This window comes from Salminus brasiliensis, chromosome 8, assembly GCF_030463535.1.
Source record: "Salminus brasiliensis chromosome 8, fSalBra1.hap2, whole genome shotgun sequence".
NCBI classification, from domain to species: domain Eukaryota; kingdom Metazoa; phylum Chordata; class Actinopteri; order Characiformes; family Bryconidae; genus Salminus; species Salminus brasiliensis.
Window position 1 is genome coordinate 23,060,757 of NC_132885.1, and position 18,074 is coordinate 23,078,830.

At 39.4% G+C, this 18,074-nt stretch overlaps 1 protein-coding gene across 5 annotated transcripts in view; it reads right to left on the bottom strand.

The window, feature by feature from the left end:
- Positions 1 to 18,074, bottom strand: part of lrp1bb (low density lipoprotein receptor-related protein 1Bb) — a 374,780-nt gene that overhangs the window by 123,086 nt on the left and 233,620 nt on the right. For all 5 annotated transcript variants that reach the window (XR_011980029.1, XM_072686149.1, XM_072686147.1 and 2 more), the window contains 8 exons: positions 17,648 to 17,852; positions 15,436 to 15,600; positions 14,516 to 14,760; positions 8,688 to 8,819; positions 5,715 to 5,942; positions 4,214 to 4,388; positions 3,376 to 3,470; positions 2,723 to 2,872 (listed from right to left, as the gene is read on the bottom strand). Coding sequence is in view for 4 of the 5 variants with exons in the window: in XM_072686149.1 (XP_072542250.1) it covers positions 2,723 to 2,872; positions 3,376 to 3,470; positions 4,214 to 4,388; positions 5,715 to 5,942; positions 8,688 to 8,819; positions 14,516 to 14,760; positions 15,436 to 15,600; positions 17,648 to 17,852 (1,395 nt within the window). In the remaining variant the exon portion in view is untranslated. The remainder of the gene's footprint in view (positions 1 to 2,722; positions 2,873 to 3,375; positions 3,471 to 4,213; positions 4,389 to 5,714; positions 5,943 to 8,687; positions 8,820 to 14,515; positions 14,761 to 15,435; positions 15,601 to 17,647; positions 17,853 to 18,074) is intronic.

Here is an 18,074-nt window from a genome sequence, read left to right on the forward strand (position 1 = left end):
GTTAATATAATTTGGCGTAAGGTGAGAATGCTCAGTAACAGAGTAAGAAAATAGAGGAGGAGGACATTCAGTGACACACTGAAAGTAAAACCCCTATGCAGGTGCCATTAGTTCTCCTTCTGACTGATGCTCCACAAACAGCGAACGCAAGCGTCTTGTGAACAGACTCTGATACCCCTGGAAGAAAAGCAAAGGAAAGCGTTTTCTCTTGGTGACAAAGATGTACTAATTGTGATGGATAGCACCTAGTGAAAGCATCATCTTGCCGTTTTGCTGCAGCCCGTTACTTCTTTGAGAGTATGCCATTAGTCTTTCTAGTGGCCTCCATTTCGCTTCACTTTTAATAATAACTTAGAGCCCCAGTCTGGGACTGCTGCAACCAGCAACAGTGGGCTTCAAATAACAACAGCCGCACACCTGCTAAAACATTCAATATGTACCCTTATCATTTTCTCTGCCTGTAATCTCTGAATAGTCCATGGGGCAAGCATGACGCTGCTCCATCAGTCCCGTATTAGACTTCTGAATTTGTTCGTTTGAGCTGGAATTACACTTTAAAGCCTGTCAGTTCCTCGCAGAGCCTTGTTTGTTCACTTATGCTCTCTGCTGTAAAACAGAATATGAATATAGAGGCTTTCCCAAGATTAACCCAACAGCTTTACAGAATGTCACCATAATAAGTTAATACTGGGGTTTAGGGAGATGATAGAGCACTAATGAATTATTTACTGAATGGTTATCTCTTTACTCGCTTGAAGGAAAGAAGAGAATAACTGCACCCACTGGATTTAAATGAAAGCAGGCTTTTTTTTGCCGCTGAATGGTTCAGGTGCACTCGAGAAAGGTCCCAGTAAATTAGCTCAAAACACAGCTAGGATCATGAGCTGTAAACATGTATTTAAAAAAAAAAAATAATAAAAAGTGTCAAAATGACAGAGTTCACTGCATTTACTGCGCTCATTAGTTTTTCGGGTAGGAAAAAAAAAAGTTGACACCCTTTTCCCCTCTGATCACTGCCAACACGAATGAGCTCCCTCTGCATGAGCTCTCTCTAATTCCCTGAGTTAATGTTTCTGGGCATTTATGGAAAGAATCATAATTTGAGTCTTAAACCCAGCCTAATGCGAATGGTGTGATTAAAAAGCAGATGCTCTGCATCACTTGGGTGTCTACCCAGACAGCCAGTCTTCATTATCCCGCTCCATCTGGAGAAAAATCAATCATTTTTTTTTTATCCCCCAATTTTTTGATGTAGGGAAGTGTATGTTGTGCTTTACTTTGAGGTCCAAAATTACTTTCCCATTTGATGAGCTACGTTGCTTCCAGTGGAGCATATAAATGGGAGTTAAATCTCATTTGTTTCTCGTAATGTGCTTTGCTCCTCTCCCACATTTCCGCATTATACGTTTTGGGAAAATGTCTCAGCCACCGAGGGCGTGCTGTAGGTCATGAAATATCTTACACTCAGAAGGACCTGAGGTGGAGAAGCTTTCTGTTGTTGTGAGCTAAAGATCTGAGACTGATACCAAAGAATGCAGGTATTGCTCATTTTAAGCTGCTCTTTAATGTAAAAGTAGTGTGTCTAAAGTATGTGGCTAAAAGCAAGTTTGCTCAGATGCGGGTTTACAACCCTGTTAATTTGTCTCAGAATAAAACATGCTGATTTTCCTTTATCCCCATAAAAGAAAAAATAGCATGTTTCAAGAAAAAAACAAACAGCCAGTTTATGCCTGGCTGGTGTAGCTAGTAGAACAGTTAGCTTTTAGCCTTGCACTCAACCAGCATCCATAATCGCCGCTCTCCTATCAGCTCTACCTCCAGCAGTGCTTCCCCCTGGTCAGCCCCTCTCCAATTATTTTATTTGGTTGGCTAATATTAGGTTTAAGACATTTTTGCCTCACTTCCATGTTCTTCTGGGATAGCTGTTATGTAAAGCCTCAAAAGGCTTTTGCCAGTGGGCTGGGTGTATGTAAATTTTGGGTGTGCTCTCATTTTTCAACTTTGCCAAGGAAAATACAGTTTTCCATTTTACAGCATCTTTAATTGTCATCAGTCACCAGTTTTAAGATTTTTTTAATGAGGTATTTCATTGGTTTGTCTTTATTTATACATTTATATTTTTAACTTTTTATATTTGCTGTATTTTCTACATTGCTTATAACTGCATTCTATTCTATTTCTATTTTAATACTCATGTTATTTCTTATCTTCTTTTTTGTCTCTGTCTTTTACTAATTAAGTTTTTTTTTACTTAATTTTACTTAATGTTGTTTTACTTAACAGTTGTAAAAAGCACCATACAAATAAATTTGACTTGACTTGACTACTCCTTCTATCAATTCTTGTTTTCTCATACATCTTACTAAACAGACAAGATTTTAGTATTTTATGCAGTGGTTTGTTATTCACAGTTTTACTTATTTTATTTAGATATATCCCAAGTCTGTAGGCATCTGGTGTATTCGCATTCTTAGTTACATTGGGTGAGCAAATATCCAGAATGTGATTGTAGTATAAACAAAGCATCGAGCCAACAGGGTGCTCATACCACTAGACCTGTTGAGCAGCGTGCCTTGTAAATGAATCATCATTCGATAATGAACACTTAATATTAGTGTAATGCTGGGTTTGTTAAGGCACTGAACTGCTGACACCCTTTAACACTGCAGTATTAAATGCAACCCTTGGCCCTAAACATGGGTGTAAAAGCTGCTCCACTTACCCATAACTGCCAGGGCCGTGGCTTTAGTTAAGTCCCTCTTCATGGTCTCAATCACCTCAAAGCCACTGCCATCCAGATTACACCTGTTAATCGTGCCATTAGCTGAGCTGATCCAGTAGAGCTTGCTTGCAGGGAAGTCTATTGAGAGACCTGAGAAGAAAATAAAAAGGTTAGGAGTAAAAGTCGTGGGGACTATACCCATATCAGCTTCCCACATCATGGGCAGTGGTGTTGGCAGGGATTGCAGCAAAGGGGAGTTTGTAATCTTAAAACGATGGTGCATGTGGGTGTGTGTGGTCCTGACTTGAACCAGCCTACTGTGGTTTAAGATTCTAGGGACCTCTGCATGATACAGTAAATCACTTGTCCGCAAGGCGACTCCATCAAAGACTGTTTTTGAAACGGACATGGTGAGTGTTTGACAGATTATAAATATCGACTGTGACAAGTAAAGGATATTGGAGGTAAAAGTACTGTAAAAAGGGCCTGTTTAAGATTTATTAGCAGCATAAGCAGTATATAGTTTGTGTTTATGGCCATGATCCTCAGGTCACCAGTACAAAAATGAAAGGAAAAGATGATGGCCTTATCAATATGAGTAAATCATGAGTGAGAACAAGCGAGAAAGATACACCAAACCAAGTCAGACTTACCCACTGGTTCTCTTTGATTCTGGTGAAGAACTTTTCTGTTACTTCCATCCATGTTGGCTACATTTATGGTGTTCCCATCTGTCCAATATATCTTTCTGTAGTACGACATCCAAAAAGTGCAAAACATGAATTACAATCTAAGTAAGGGATCCCTGGTCTTGAGTTTTTACCACCCAGATGAGTTCAAGTCCAGGATCTAACGTTTTGACCTTCCTGAAGGTCATCATTAGCTGGATCAGGTATATTATATTATATATTTGGACTGGAGTGGTTTGGGTTTAAGTTATCTGGGAAATGTTTTGGGAACCCTGGATCTAAGGGCGCTTTCACACTAGTGACCAGGAAGCACTAAGAGTGCTCTAAGAGTTATGTTTGGTCAAGTGTGAAAGCTGTTTTTGAACCCGGGAGCAGCCCAGAAATCAGATCTCTAGTCCTCCTGAAATCGGTGGTCTGGGATTTACTTCAAGTAGACTCTGGTTCAGTGGACGCTATCCACTCCTGGGGTCGTGTGGGGGGTTGCAGGATTGGTTCAATTTGTCATATGGCTGCTTCAATTATTGCTTACACCCCTCCTCCTACGAGAACTTGTTTGCAGGTAGGGAAGCACAGGAAACTGCCATGACTCCAGAAAGATCTGTTCTTCGTGCTTAAATTTTCATATCCAAGGAAAATAATACCCATAAACATAACACACAATATATATATATGTATATAATACAACCTTGTGAACATTCCCTGACGTGTCATGTAAGCATACACATCCCAAAGGTCATTACATATTATTGCATATTTCTTCTACTGGACATTTTAAAATCAAAGCACAATTTGAACTACTTACCCTTTGGCTGGATGTACTGCCAGACACTTTGGTTTATCAATCCCGTGGATGACTGAGGTTTTAAGGGATCCATCAAGTCGAGCAACATTGATCTGGGTCTCTTCATTCTCGGAACTCAGCCAGTACATATTCCTCGAGAGCCAGTCTAATGCTAGACCCCGGCAATTCTGAATATCTGCAAATGCCAGAGACGCCACTTAATAATGTCATCAACATTAGCACAAGGACAGTAGGCGAATGCAGAGTGCTTCCAAGAGAGATCCTTAAGGGCCTTACGGGAATGTGTTTATCACCACACCTGCTGTGCTGCACATACCACGTTTAACTTGATAGTTTTGTAAATTTGTGCATACTGAATGTGGTGGCTAAATGAGTCAGCATGGAAAGAGAGGTGATGAAAAAAGAACATTTCTGTAAAGTTCAAAAGAGATGTCTTTCTTATTTAATGCAGTCTGGAGAACAATAAACCTGACACAACCTCCTGAAATCCCTCATCAAATAAAGCAGTCTGCCTGCTGATTTGATTCACTCCAACTACAAAACCTCTTTTTTCCAGTAACTGAAAATCTATATGAAACTAGATAGAACCAAAGGAAACTTCAAAGACTTTGTGACAGATTCATAAAATGTAAGGAGAGATTTTTCATGACATTTGGAGCAAATGGCATTGTGGTAATACATTAGTTGCGTTCATAAACACAGATTACCAGCTTGTTTTACCCTGTGTGTGATGCTGTGTGATATGCTTTTCCCTCATCATTGGCATGTGCTGTTAGTGATTCATTACACTACACCACATGGTAAAAAAAATTACCATGTTAACCATTTAAAGGGTAAATTCTACAGCAAATACAGCAGCTGCAGTTCTCATCTGTCTTAGGAAGGGTGTTAAAGTGCATTATTACAGAGGGGAAAATATATAGAAATGCATTTTTGCAGCCCCTTGAATAAATAAATAAATAAACATCAAAAAGGTAATCTATTTTAAGGATTATGTGAACAGTTGGAATCTTTGAGTATATCTGGATGTAGAGCTGAGCAATATGGTAAAAATATTATATCACTGTATTTAAAGACATTTTCACAATACACAGTTGGAACAATCTGTCACAGTAGCAAAGAGATAGCAAGATACACATAGATAAATTAGCAGTATACATACTCAATATGATCATATTTGATCATTGTAAAGCACACCAATGCTATGCAATGCTAGTGCACATATCACCACCAATGTAACTTCATAAATAGGTCTTGCTTACTGTGCTGCACATTGTATATTGTGTGGTACTGCTGAATTTTACAAAGCTGGACCTATAATTCTGAGTCAAAGCCTAGCATTTGGCAGCAGAGAACAGAGCATTTGCAGTAATTTACAACAAGGACTAATACCTAAAAATCGCAATCATTTATTAGGTGCTTACTATTTCTTTAAACCTATCAAAAAGCTAACTGAAGGTAAACAGTGCTGCCAGACCTTCAGATGAAAATGTGGACTTACCTCCAGAAATGACTGTCTCAAGGCTTGTGCCATTAATGAAGGCCCGCTTTATTGTTTGGGTCTTCACGTCTGCCCAGTAAATCCGCTCCTCCAGAGCATCGTAATCCACAACCGTGACGTCATCAATGTCAGGGACAGTCAAAGCGGTCATGATGTTCATGTAGGGATTATCAATGTCCACACCTCGTATCTCAGACCGCCTCACGTACAGCAAAAATCTCTTCAATGCTAAGGAGTTAGACATCAGCAAAACACAACAAGGGATCAGCACCTGCTGTGTCAAGTGGAGGGTAATCATACAAAGCATACACAGAAATACACAGCAGAAAGTAAAGCATTTGTGTGGGCAAGTGAAGAAGGTTGTTCTGGCCTACACACTGATTATTTGATGGCTGGATGCTGGATACTTTCATTTGGAGTGATCACATTTAATCATGATGGCGACAGGACAGGAGCGAGAGAGGGTTGGAAGAATGTTGGCCACACCCTGTTTGCCCTTATAATAAGGTCATTTAATACATTTAAAACTGGAGTAAAATAAATATCAGGATTGACATTTTAGGTTCCTAGAAGCATCACAACACTTTTACTTCTGTATCAAACATATTGCATTGCGGGACAAAAAGCACAATATATATTGTACTGTTAAATTTGCATTCAGTAGTCAAATTCATGGATTTTTTTTATGTGGCGTGTGATACATAAATCATCTCCTTACACAGCAACCAATTGCCTGTTTTGCTCTTTATTTCCAGTCTTTTATTTACTGAGCACAAGTTGGTTGTCATCTTGAAATCCTAATCTTTTATACATTGCAGAAGTCTATGAAGACAACTGTTCAGACTAATTAGCATAAACACAGTCATCACGGTCACATACCATGTGTATTTTGACAATGTACTGTTTAACAATAAAGCAAAGCACTAAACTGGTGCTTTATTTATGCTAAACCAGTTAAACAGCAATAGGCTACTGAACCTGGTCCCAAATGAGAAACTCGCATCAACAGCCAAACTGGGGAGCAGTTTAAGCGACTGAATTTAGATGTTTTAAATGCGTCCTGGGTGCATTTCCACCTACATTTTATGCGTATAATCCCTATCCAGATATTATTCTGAAACACTGTACATCCAGAAGTATCTAGATGCCCTTTTTAATTAGTGTATCTAACTGAGCTACTTTAAGGTTTTCTTATTGCTGACACAGACATTTTGTTGCTCACACACAGCTCTGTAGAAGGGCCATGCCAATAGAATTGGGGAAGGCCTACATGATACTAAGGTCACTCTGCTTAACCTCAAGGGTTAGATGAAATGGGATAAAGCCCCACAGAACTTTCTCTGCTGTGAGCAATGGAACTGCATTCTCTGGAGTGAAGGAACACCATTTAATACCTTTAGGATTGTTGGGATGAGTTGAATGGTGTCTGTAATCCAAAACTAATCATCCAAGATTACTACCTGACCTTACTGAATGCAATGAAATCCTCACAGCAATCTAAAATTTAGTGTAAAGACATTCTAGAAGAGTCAAGATGGGTACTGCAGCAAGAGGGGGGCAAACTTACAATTAACACCCTTTGCTTTGGAAGAATCAATGGATGACTTTGAAGGAGCAGCTTGTTGATATAAAGATTATAAAGTGCCTAACTCAATTCACACTACGCAATTTGGGAATAGAAATGAGGTTGAAATGAGTCTCTGGTTTCAACGAACCACATTATACAAAACAATACAGTAGTAACAACCCTACTGTTTAAAATAATGCATTTAATAACTCGATACAATTACTATCTTAAAAAGAGTATATGGTAAAGTTATAGCTATATGTTTATTTTAAAGTAACAGTATGTAGAATTTTTATTATAAAATGCTTCACTGACTTGTAATCAGGAGAACAGCATTTCTGTCACTGCCACTCTGAGCCCAGCTACTAAAACACAAACTTTGGTGAGGGTGCACAAGATCCTTTGTGAAAACTGTGCAACACTGCATAACACTGTGTAAAGTGAATTATACTCCACAACTGAAGGGGGAGCCCAGTAGCAATAAATACAAATTCTCACATAATGCTTCTTTAAAGAGTGTTTCTTTGTGGAAACTAAAGATGTACTGCTCATGTTGTGATGGCCATTTCCAGCTGCTTTTTTATAGCATTTATTACAGTATGGTTAATCTTTCTCTGTATCATATCAAGCTTGAAGGTGGACTTAAATGCAGGAAATGTTAATAAAAAAATAAAAAATAAAAAATAAAATAATATATATATAAATATATATATTTATATATATAAACTAAGAACAAACAGGCTACAAGGAAACACAAACTGGATAAATCTAAGCAATTAAACTAACCAAAACCGAACAAACAGGTAAAAACAAACAAACAAAAAAAACCATTACAAATACTGAAACTAACAAACCAAACAAACAATAAACAAGCCACACCAACATACCGTGTACCGACATAAATATACCTTAATATGAACACACCTAGACATGAACATGCACAAGACCAGACAAGGGAAGGCTAGAACAAAGGGGAACTTGTACAAGGTCAAACGAGGAACACCTAGGGTTAACAAGGAGGCGTGGCTAGGACAGAAACACAGGTGACAGACACACAAATGAACAGGTGGGACTAGGAAGGACAATAACAAACAGAGCCATGTGTTGGGAAGGGACAGGCGTGAAACATTAGACTAACAATGAAAGGTAAACAAAAGCAGCACTGGCAATCATTTCATATCTATGAATAAATTGTAGTTATTTTTTAGGTGTTCTAAAGACACAGTGGTCCAGAACATCTCTTAATATGACGCAGGCCGTAAAATGGCTTGTATCTGTGCCTTGTTCAATCTTAACAGTTCAGGTCATTTTGGTCTCTAAGACATTTTCTCCCAACCCTACTTGGGTTAACATCTGAGGTCTAGTGCACTAGCCCACCACTGTGGGGTACAAGGGCCTTCACTCACCCACACAGGAGCGATTGCTGGGGGAGATCTTCATAAGGTGAGGACAAGAACAAGATGCGGTGCGATTGTAATCGATGAGGCAGAGATGTGAGCAGGGACCTCTCCCGCCGTTCCCCTCGCATGGGTTGGAGGCTGGAAAACCGGCAGTGACATGCATTCAGACCAGCCAAAAGAAAACACATCAAGGGCAGAAATCAATAGCACATCTAATGGCTCCTGGTTCAAGAACGCAGCCATCTTTAAAGGAATCTGAGCTAACCTTTAGTGACATCAATTGAACAAATTGTGCTCAAAGCTTACCATCACAGAGAGGCACAGGCAGACAATCAAAACACTTTTTAAAGCATTTACAGTTCAAATGAAAGAATTCAGGTTTCTTGATGAAAAGGTGCGGCCTTTAAGGCAGCAATGGCCGGCAGAAGACCAAATGTTTGCATTAAAAAGCAACAGACATATATAGTGATGTGAAAAAATCGGGACATCCCCATTTAAATATATTTAAACATATGGACATATGACATATGATCTTCACTTGAACAATAGTAAGTTAAATATTAAGTTAAATATTAAGACACAAAACTGAAGAAATGTCTTCACAAATTGTTTGTAAAATGTAATTAATAGAAATTTAAATCAATAGAAATAGAATTACCCACAAGTATTACTACTTTAAGTAGAAAATAAAAGTAGAATCAGGTACATCACATCAGCTGCAGATGATTAGAAAATTATTAGAGGGGATTTTGGGGAACCCTGTCTTATATAAACCTCAGATATTTACATATGATCTTCACTTGAACAATAGTAAGTTAAATATTAAGTTAAATATTAAGACACAAAACTGAAGAAATGTCTTCACAAATTGTTTGTAAAATGTAATTAATAGAAATTTAAATCAATAGAAATAGAATTACCCACAAGTATTACTACTTTAAGTAGAAAATAAAAGTAGAATCAGGTACATCACATCAGCTGCAGATGATTAGAAAATTATTAGAGGGGATTTTGGGGAACCCTGTCTTATATAAACCTCAGATATTTAGTTTGGTTTGCTCTTGATTGGTAAAGTGAGTGTTTTTACCATGGTGTGACCCAATGAGCTCTCTAAGGCCTTCAGAAAGAAGGTTGTAGATGCAGATGAATCTGGAGAGGGATTTAAAAAGATCTAGTCCTAGTAACCCAGGAATAGACTGCAAGATGGTTAAAGGCGTCTTCAACAATCCTAAAATGTCATCACAGGACCTACAGGTAGCTACAAAAACAACAACAAATGTCAAGGCAAAACTCAAGATTCATCATCTGTCTAAAGCACACTGTCCCAAAAGTCCTGGTCTTTGTCTCTGTGCTCTCTGTCTTTAAATTTTTGTCTTGTTCTGATGTTTTTTTTTTTGTTGTTTTGACAGCAAGGGTATCCTTCTTGCACTCCTCCCATGAAAAATGACTTCTTTAGTCTCTTTCTGATAGTAGATATTGTACTTTGACATCAAATGTGGCAAGAGCCACCTGTAGGTCCCATTATGACATTTTGGGACAGTTAGAGACTTCTTTACACACAGCTTGCTATCTGCTCTTGGGCTGAGCTTGGCCAAGTCTGCAGTTGTTTTAATTGTTCTCTAATTGTCCTGTGATCTTTTTAACCCCCTCTCTGGACTCATAGGCATCTACAACCTTCTTTCTGAACACCTCTGAGAGCATTTCAACAATGAAGAGCAAACCAAACGAAATGTCTGAGGCTTAAATAAGACGCACTTCTGAAAAACTAACTTGTGCTATGGCTTTCTGCATTTCTTCAGTTTTAGTTATTTTGCTGTATTACCTCCATCTCTGATTATTGTTAAAATGAAGATAGATAAATATTTTCTGTATATTTAAATATGTTTAAAAATGCTGTCTTCATTTGTCTCACATTATGTTTTAATTGTTGTGATAAAAGGGTAGAGAGGACCTCATTCACCACCTTTAAAGGCCACACTGAAAGAGAAGTGCTTACTGCTTCAAATTCTTTGCACAAAGCCACCCACCCATTTTAGCCCTATGAACATCCCCCCCACCCCCACACACATTCTCGCAACCTTACAGGGTAGTGACACAGCACTTTAAAAGAACTTTAGCCTTCCTCAAACACCGCTAGCATATCTGTTTCTTGAGTTTCGTGAGAGGAATGGCCCATTTCTGTTATACTTCATCAGGGACTATTGCTGACCAGGCAGATCATATGATAATGGCTAAGAGGTCGCTAGAGAATAGTAAATTAGCTTGCTACCTCTTTTCACTTTTGACAGCAAAGCTCTCTTTGTCAGCAGTATTCCAAGAACACCAGGGAGCTGTTGAAATTGAAGCAGTTATGTGCTGGGAACAACTACATCTTAATAGGGGAGATTCTTACTGGCAATATCAACTGCGATATTTATACAAGCTAAGCGTACCGTGATGAAGCACGGATGGCTCGGACAACAAACAGCATCTCTGAAATAGCTTGCATGATAGAAAAGTCTCTTTTTGAACTCTCGACTCATCCTACAAGCCTCTTATATTCCATATCTGAGCTTGAAGAGTTCGAGACTCGGCCGCAATTCTTTGGAAATGGCCTGCTAATCGGATTTGCTCTGACGTGATATGATTCTCCAGCTTTTTATTTTAGGAATGGACCGGTGTTTACAGCGAGGCATCACATACAGTATAGGCTTGTGAAAATAGCCTAGAATGCTGACATTTTGCTTCCTGAAACAGTGCACTGCTCCCAGTTACAGAAGCTTTAACCCTTCCTTGAACCCAGAGCTACAGTACAAGGCATAATTATCTCCAAAACCATTAGAATGGTGTAAATAATTGCTCCGATGGGGCTTTGAAAACGGGCCCATTATTTCCTTTCAATGCTCATCTATTTTCATACATGCAGCAGGCATATTTTTGCAATTATTTACCATAAGTGAGAATAACAAATAATTTCAAGTGACTCAATCGTAGACTAGCGACCTGGAGAATTAATTATACATTCATGTGGTCTTCCGGGGGAATCTCACTGTTGGAGAAATATGAGATAAATACGGGCAGCGTACTTAACTTATGCAAGGAAGGCAACTCTTGGATTTATTGCCTCATTCTTTGTAGAAATGGTCTAAAGATGTAATGATAGCCTTTGTCAGTCTCTGCTTGCAAATGCTAACAGTAGAAGTAAGCATTAATGGAGAAGGAGAGTGTTCATGCTTGCTTTGCTTCAGTGAAACCTGGAGATTTACACCCTCACAGCAAACAGACTATATATTTTGAAATGGGATTCTGGGCAGTTCTGAACAACCTTTGAACAATGGAGCTGGCAGGACATGCGCCATATTTCATGGTGGACTAGCACCCGACAACCCACCCACACCCACACCCCCCCAGGCCTTTTCTCCAACCTCATGCTGGAGTTCTTAAACCCTGCCCCCACTCCTTACACCACACATAATGTATTTACAACCTGCCTGTTGATGCCTGCAGTCTAGCCCCATTAGCCCGGTGAGCATTCCCCCATCTCACCCCCCACTGCCCTCCAGAGGTTTGCCTCTCCCCTTCCAGCGCAGCAGGACTGAACACAAACACAATTTCCCTGGCCTGTTAGCGGCCAGAGCCGGGATTTTGGACAGCAGTGATAGCCAGCCTTTCCCGGCGGGCTCTTTAAGATTGGATTAGCCATACTTATTGGCTTCCTCAGCAACGCAGCACAATTTGTCGGCACTTATCGGGGTAAAACAGTCACCCGACTGCTGATACAGTGGCAAAGGATCTGAACTGAGCCTGCACGTATTGGCAGTGTTATGTTGCTGTTTTGGGCGGGTAGAATTGATGCAAATGAGATTACTTCAGCTGAAGAACATTCATGGAGGCTTTTCATTTTCCGTTTATGGAAAGCTGGACACCTGGCACACTTTAAAATTAGCCACAGACATTCTATCAACAACAAACACAGATTTAGCAAAACTGTGATCAAGTGACGTGGGACAAATAAGCATTAATATATGCTGCTGTTTGAGTGACAAAAAACAAATGTAACTGTAAAGAATAATCAAGGATGCCGGTCATTCTGCATTTTCCCCTCCATTGGCCTGGCATCACTGATTGCATTGGCTTTGTTTACCTTATCTCTTTGTTCTAGTTACCCTTGAATGTCATAATGAAAAGAAACTGTACTATCTTTAAAGTGCCCATGGAAAAGCAAACTTTCATTGCCTTTCCACATAAATGAAACTGATGAATGCAAACATGGTGAATTCCCAGTTTCAATATAAGCTGCAAAGACCATCGACATTACTGTGTTTGCAATGTCACAAAAAAACAAGTAATTTACATACAGTGTACTCTTCTAGTTCTAGTCTTTTCACACAGCCGTTATAAGCACTGTTTCAGCATGGATTGGCATAAAATAAGGCAGCCGATCAGAACCCAGGTCACTTTAAAGTACAGCAGAGTCACATAAACAACAGGTGTAAGACATACAGAGAGAGGATTGGAAAATGGTCATGAAAAATACACTTTTTGATACACATGCAGGAAATGTTTGGTTATTTTATGTATGTCATACTATAGGACATTGTGTTACACTAAAGGTCAGATATTTTATAACAATAAAGAAAAAGTTATAGATGTATATTTGAGATTAAAGTAATAATAATAATAATAAGAAGAAGAATAATAAGAAGAAGAACACCAAAACATGGAAAAAACATGTCCATGTAAATCAAAGACATGTTCTGCCATACAAGTACATACATTTTTATATTGTGTGACAGTAAAAATGCCATGTCACTTCAACAACCTATATACAAAACACTGTAATTCATAATTGTCCATACAAACAGCATTAGTGGATTTCAAGGGGGGAAAAAAAACTAGAGAAATGCAGAATATAGGCTATTTAATGTGTTGCTACAATGCTGCTGTATGTCTTAAACAAGTGTCTTTCAATTTATAAGAAAGAAAAAAACAACATGCACTTACTATTAATGGAAGTTATCTACATTGTCCAATTACCAACTATTCTCCCAATGTATGAAGTTTAGGTAGCTGCTCATTACTGCTAGCTTTTTCTTATATTCATTAGGCTGCTTTATTCTGGAGTGGATGAAGTCACAGAGGGCACAGTGTGCATTGTGAAGATAAATTGAGGCCGTCCTTACTGGCTAGGTAGGACAGGAAAGGGGGAAAAAACGGCTTGACACAGACCACGACACAATTAAAATTAATTTAGGAAGAGTAGGGGGAACACATCCAGAGTTCACATTAGGCTGGCTTGTTCTCTGCATGGCCACTTTTTTCAATTATTCAGGCACCCCCATTGAAGCCTGTTTCTGATTGGCAGGAGAAATGAATGAACAGCAGGGAATCAGCTCAAATGAATCCTCACCCCATAAAGCATGCACTGGACTAATTCACTCTGCATCTCCTTCAGTAAAAGCTGAACCAGGGTGGATCGCGTTATTTCCACCATATTCTTCAGCACCCCAAGGTAACAGTCATGGAACGTGTGAGTGAAGCAAGGCTGTGGTTTCTTCAGCCTTGCCCACCTGCCTGGCTTCAGTGTGGCCTTTGGGAAATTCATAGGCCAGGAATAGCAAACGAAGAACAAGCCACAAAACCTAAGGTTCCTTAACACTTTGGCAGAATATATAATAAGCTGACTAAAGTGCTGACTTTCTAACCGACTGCTCACATCTGTTTCACATATGCAACAAGGCAAAACAACAGCCTGCTTTCGCTGCATCTTCCATCACATATCATCTTTCAGTTCCTCAGGCGGGTAACTCCATCACAGCATTCTCAGAGCACAGAAATGGTCTAAAAACACTTACACTGTGGTTGGCGACTTGGATGGTAAATCTGCAGACCAAAAGGCTGAGCACTTGTTTTTTGGATGACGGTCACGTTGCGTCCGGTCCACTTATTGGCCCTAGCCAGTGTATTGGTCCTCCAGTCAGTCCAGTACACGCTTCCTCCGAAAAGAGAGACGGCGAAAGGGTGGGAGAGGTACTCATGGCCTCTCAGGATCTCAATGACTCCTGAGCCATCATACAAGGCTGAGTAGATAGCGTCCGAGCTGTTGGAGACACAGGAAAGAAAAAAATAAAACACGATGTGAGGCCCTCTCATGCCCACGATGGCTTGGTACTGCCTCTGTTGACAAGGTGTGATACTGCTGATAGATGTCCTGAGGGACTTCTACTACAAGCACTCCCACAGTTGTCAGACAAGTGAATGCCAGTGAAAGACAGATGAAAGTTGAACTGTACACTCATTTTTCTTTACAACGCTACTGTGAGGCTGCATGGGGAAAAAAGAGCCCTGAGATTGGAGAACATCTATATGATGTTTCGACGTTTTGACAGTTCATAACAGTTTGGCAGTGTTTTTGTTTGTTTGTTTTGTTTTGTTTTGTTTTGCATTGACTGTATGATCCCTATAACATTATATACTTTATAAATCACACATATATATGATTCCCAGAGAAAAACATATGTATACCACATACTATATATAGCATATACAGTATATCTATCTCCATCTAAACAATCCAAATCATATCTGTTTATTCTCTTTTCAAACTTTCAGGCTATTATTCCATTCATCATATAATGTTCACACAATGTAAAGGACATCTGTTGTTTTCAAATGATGTAATACATAAAGAGATAAATAAATAAACAAACAAAACCGGAAGAAAATACGAGTTAGAAGGTTTTCATATGACAGCAATGATGTATTTCTCGCCTACCGAGCGTCTGTCCATATTATGCGCCTCTCCAGATGGTCCAGTGTGAGTCCGTTTGGCCAGGCTCCTATCTCCATGTCCTTAAAGACTACGTGTCTTCCACTTCCACTCATCGATGCAGCCTCGATTCGAGGAAAACTGGCATCCCAGTCTGTCCAGAAAAGAATTCTACACACACAGTAACACAGTAAGTAAGTTGGGATATAGAATAAACACTTTTATGATGTGTCTACACACACTTCTGTACTGCACAATAACTTAACTTAATAAATTGGGATATAAACATAAAAGGTGGTGTTCACTAAAGTAATCACACTACATCACTGCTGAAAAAAAAGGAAACACCCTGGCCAAACTGGATAAACTGGGTTTAGCTCTTAACCAGCATATATATTAATTTATTTAGTTATTTTTTGCATATAATGGTTTAGCTGGTCTACATAATCAACTTGACCAAGCTAGTCCACGCATGTCTAAGCTTGTTGATCAGCATGATCTGCATGATCATTGTGACTATGCTGGTCAACCAGCACAAATAATATGATAAAGCTGGTCGACTAGTCTGACCATCTTTACCATGCTGGTAGTCAATCAATACAATCAGCTTGATGACCAGCTTGGTCAGGTTTATCATATTGACAGACCAGCTAGTCCATCTAAATAAACTAAACCATCTTAGACCATCTGGAACCAGCTTCCAGTAAAAGCTTGTCTTAAGCTTAATACTATGAAAATAAACACTATTATGCAAAGTTTTGATGTCCATGGTCAAACTACACACTTTGGTGATTTTCTAAGTGCAAATAAGTGAATAAATCTTATACATAATAAATAAAGTAAACAAACTTGACATTCTGTACATTATGTGTTTATTTGCTGAATGTAACACATTAGAAATTATATATATATATATATATATATATATATATATATATATATATATATATATATATATGCACATTTCTGTATTTATTTATTTGCAAAGTTTTCACTTCATCCAAACACATATAATTTGACCAGGTGACCAGAGACAGGTGATCACATCTGCAGCATTACCTGATATAACCACCATGCAGTGGAACTGCATAAAGTGAACAGTTTTTCACACAGAGTTAATTTGCTACTGCAAATAACACCCTCTGTAGGTCTGCAGGGTAAATGTCACAGTGTGATTGGAAGCCATTCCACCAACCTCATTAACTAATGAACTACATGAGTAATGTCCTGTACACTGTCATAAACAAACACACTTTCTTCCCCATTTTTACTGATATGATCATAAATTCACAAGCCGCTACAGATTCAATAAAAATCATTTAACCCGGATACTAGAACGAGGAGCCGCATCGTCATCGGCGGCCGAACTCATTCAGACAGCCACAAATCAATAACCTAGCTTCTGAGTAAATGTCGGCACTGGAAGTACTGATCATGGCAACTATGAGCCTAAAAGCAAAACTTTCAGCATCTCTCTCAGGGGTCCTTTCTTTTTTTTATTTTGAAGCCTTTTCAGGCTCTCTCAATCTCGGGCTGATGCCGGTGCGGTTTTAAACAAGTGCCGCCCTGGTAAACGGCAAAATCAATCTTAGATTTTGATTTCAAAGGAACACTTCAGCATCCAATGAGCTAGTTTACAGTATGCCACCCAACTGAGTGCCAACACGAGCTGCAGCTTGCGAGCAGAGATACTGCATTTGTCCTCTCTGCGTTGCCCATGGCGCTTGGCAGAAATCACTTCCACTGCTTCAAATGGGCATCGTAAGCCACCAGACTGTTTTCTATTCGTTTTCAATGCCAACCAGCGTTCTCTAAGCACTAAATGCTGCTGGGATCAGCCTGTGACTATTTTGAGCTCATGTTGTCATACTTGAGGCTTCCTCCTCCCCACATGGTGCCTTGAGAGACAGGGGAGGACTGCACTGCAGAAGCAGGGCAGAGAATAGATAGAACTTGAAGGGGAAAAGAGATTAAAAAAAGGAAGCAGACTACAACAAAACCCACAGCGAGTGAGCACATACTTTCCTTGATATGTCATTAGGAATTTATGCCAGACAGTGCAGAAATGGCTTACAAAAGTTTGGGTGAGAACGCATTTTAATCAACTATTTGCTCTTGATGCTGTTGATGTTGTTTGTTATTAATGCTGATTATTAAAGCTGCAATTCTGCTCAAAGGAACAAGGGCACTGGGCTCATTTCTGCAGAGCAACACTCACCCTTGGCCAGGGTCCAGGGCCAGGGCACGAGGGTGCTCCATACCGCCTGCAATCAGGGTGGTCCTCATTTCTCCATTCAGCTTGGCCACCTCAATCTGGTCCAGGTTGCTGTCGATCCAGTATAGGTTTCCTGCAATCCAATCCACCGCCAGTCCCTCAGGTGTGGCCAAACCATGCTGAACCACCACCTCAATCCCAGTGACACCTGCAACCACATCAATATCACTAACACTGGTGAATATAAAGCTGGACGCTGTGCAGAATTAATCACAACAGGTAATTATACCTTCCAAAAGCAGGCTTTTGGATGCTGATTTCCTCCAAACGCTGCTTTTTCGGAGAAAATAGATAACCCGAGATGAGAGTGCATTGACATTAGATGGAAGGAAGCTTTCCCTGGGTTTTCTATTAAATATTAAAGGCTTTC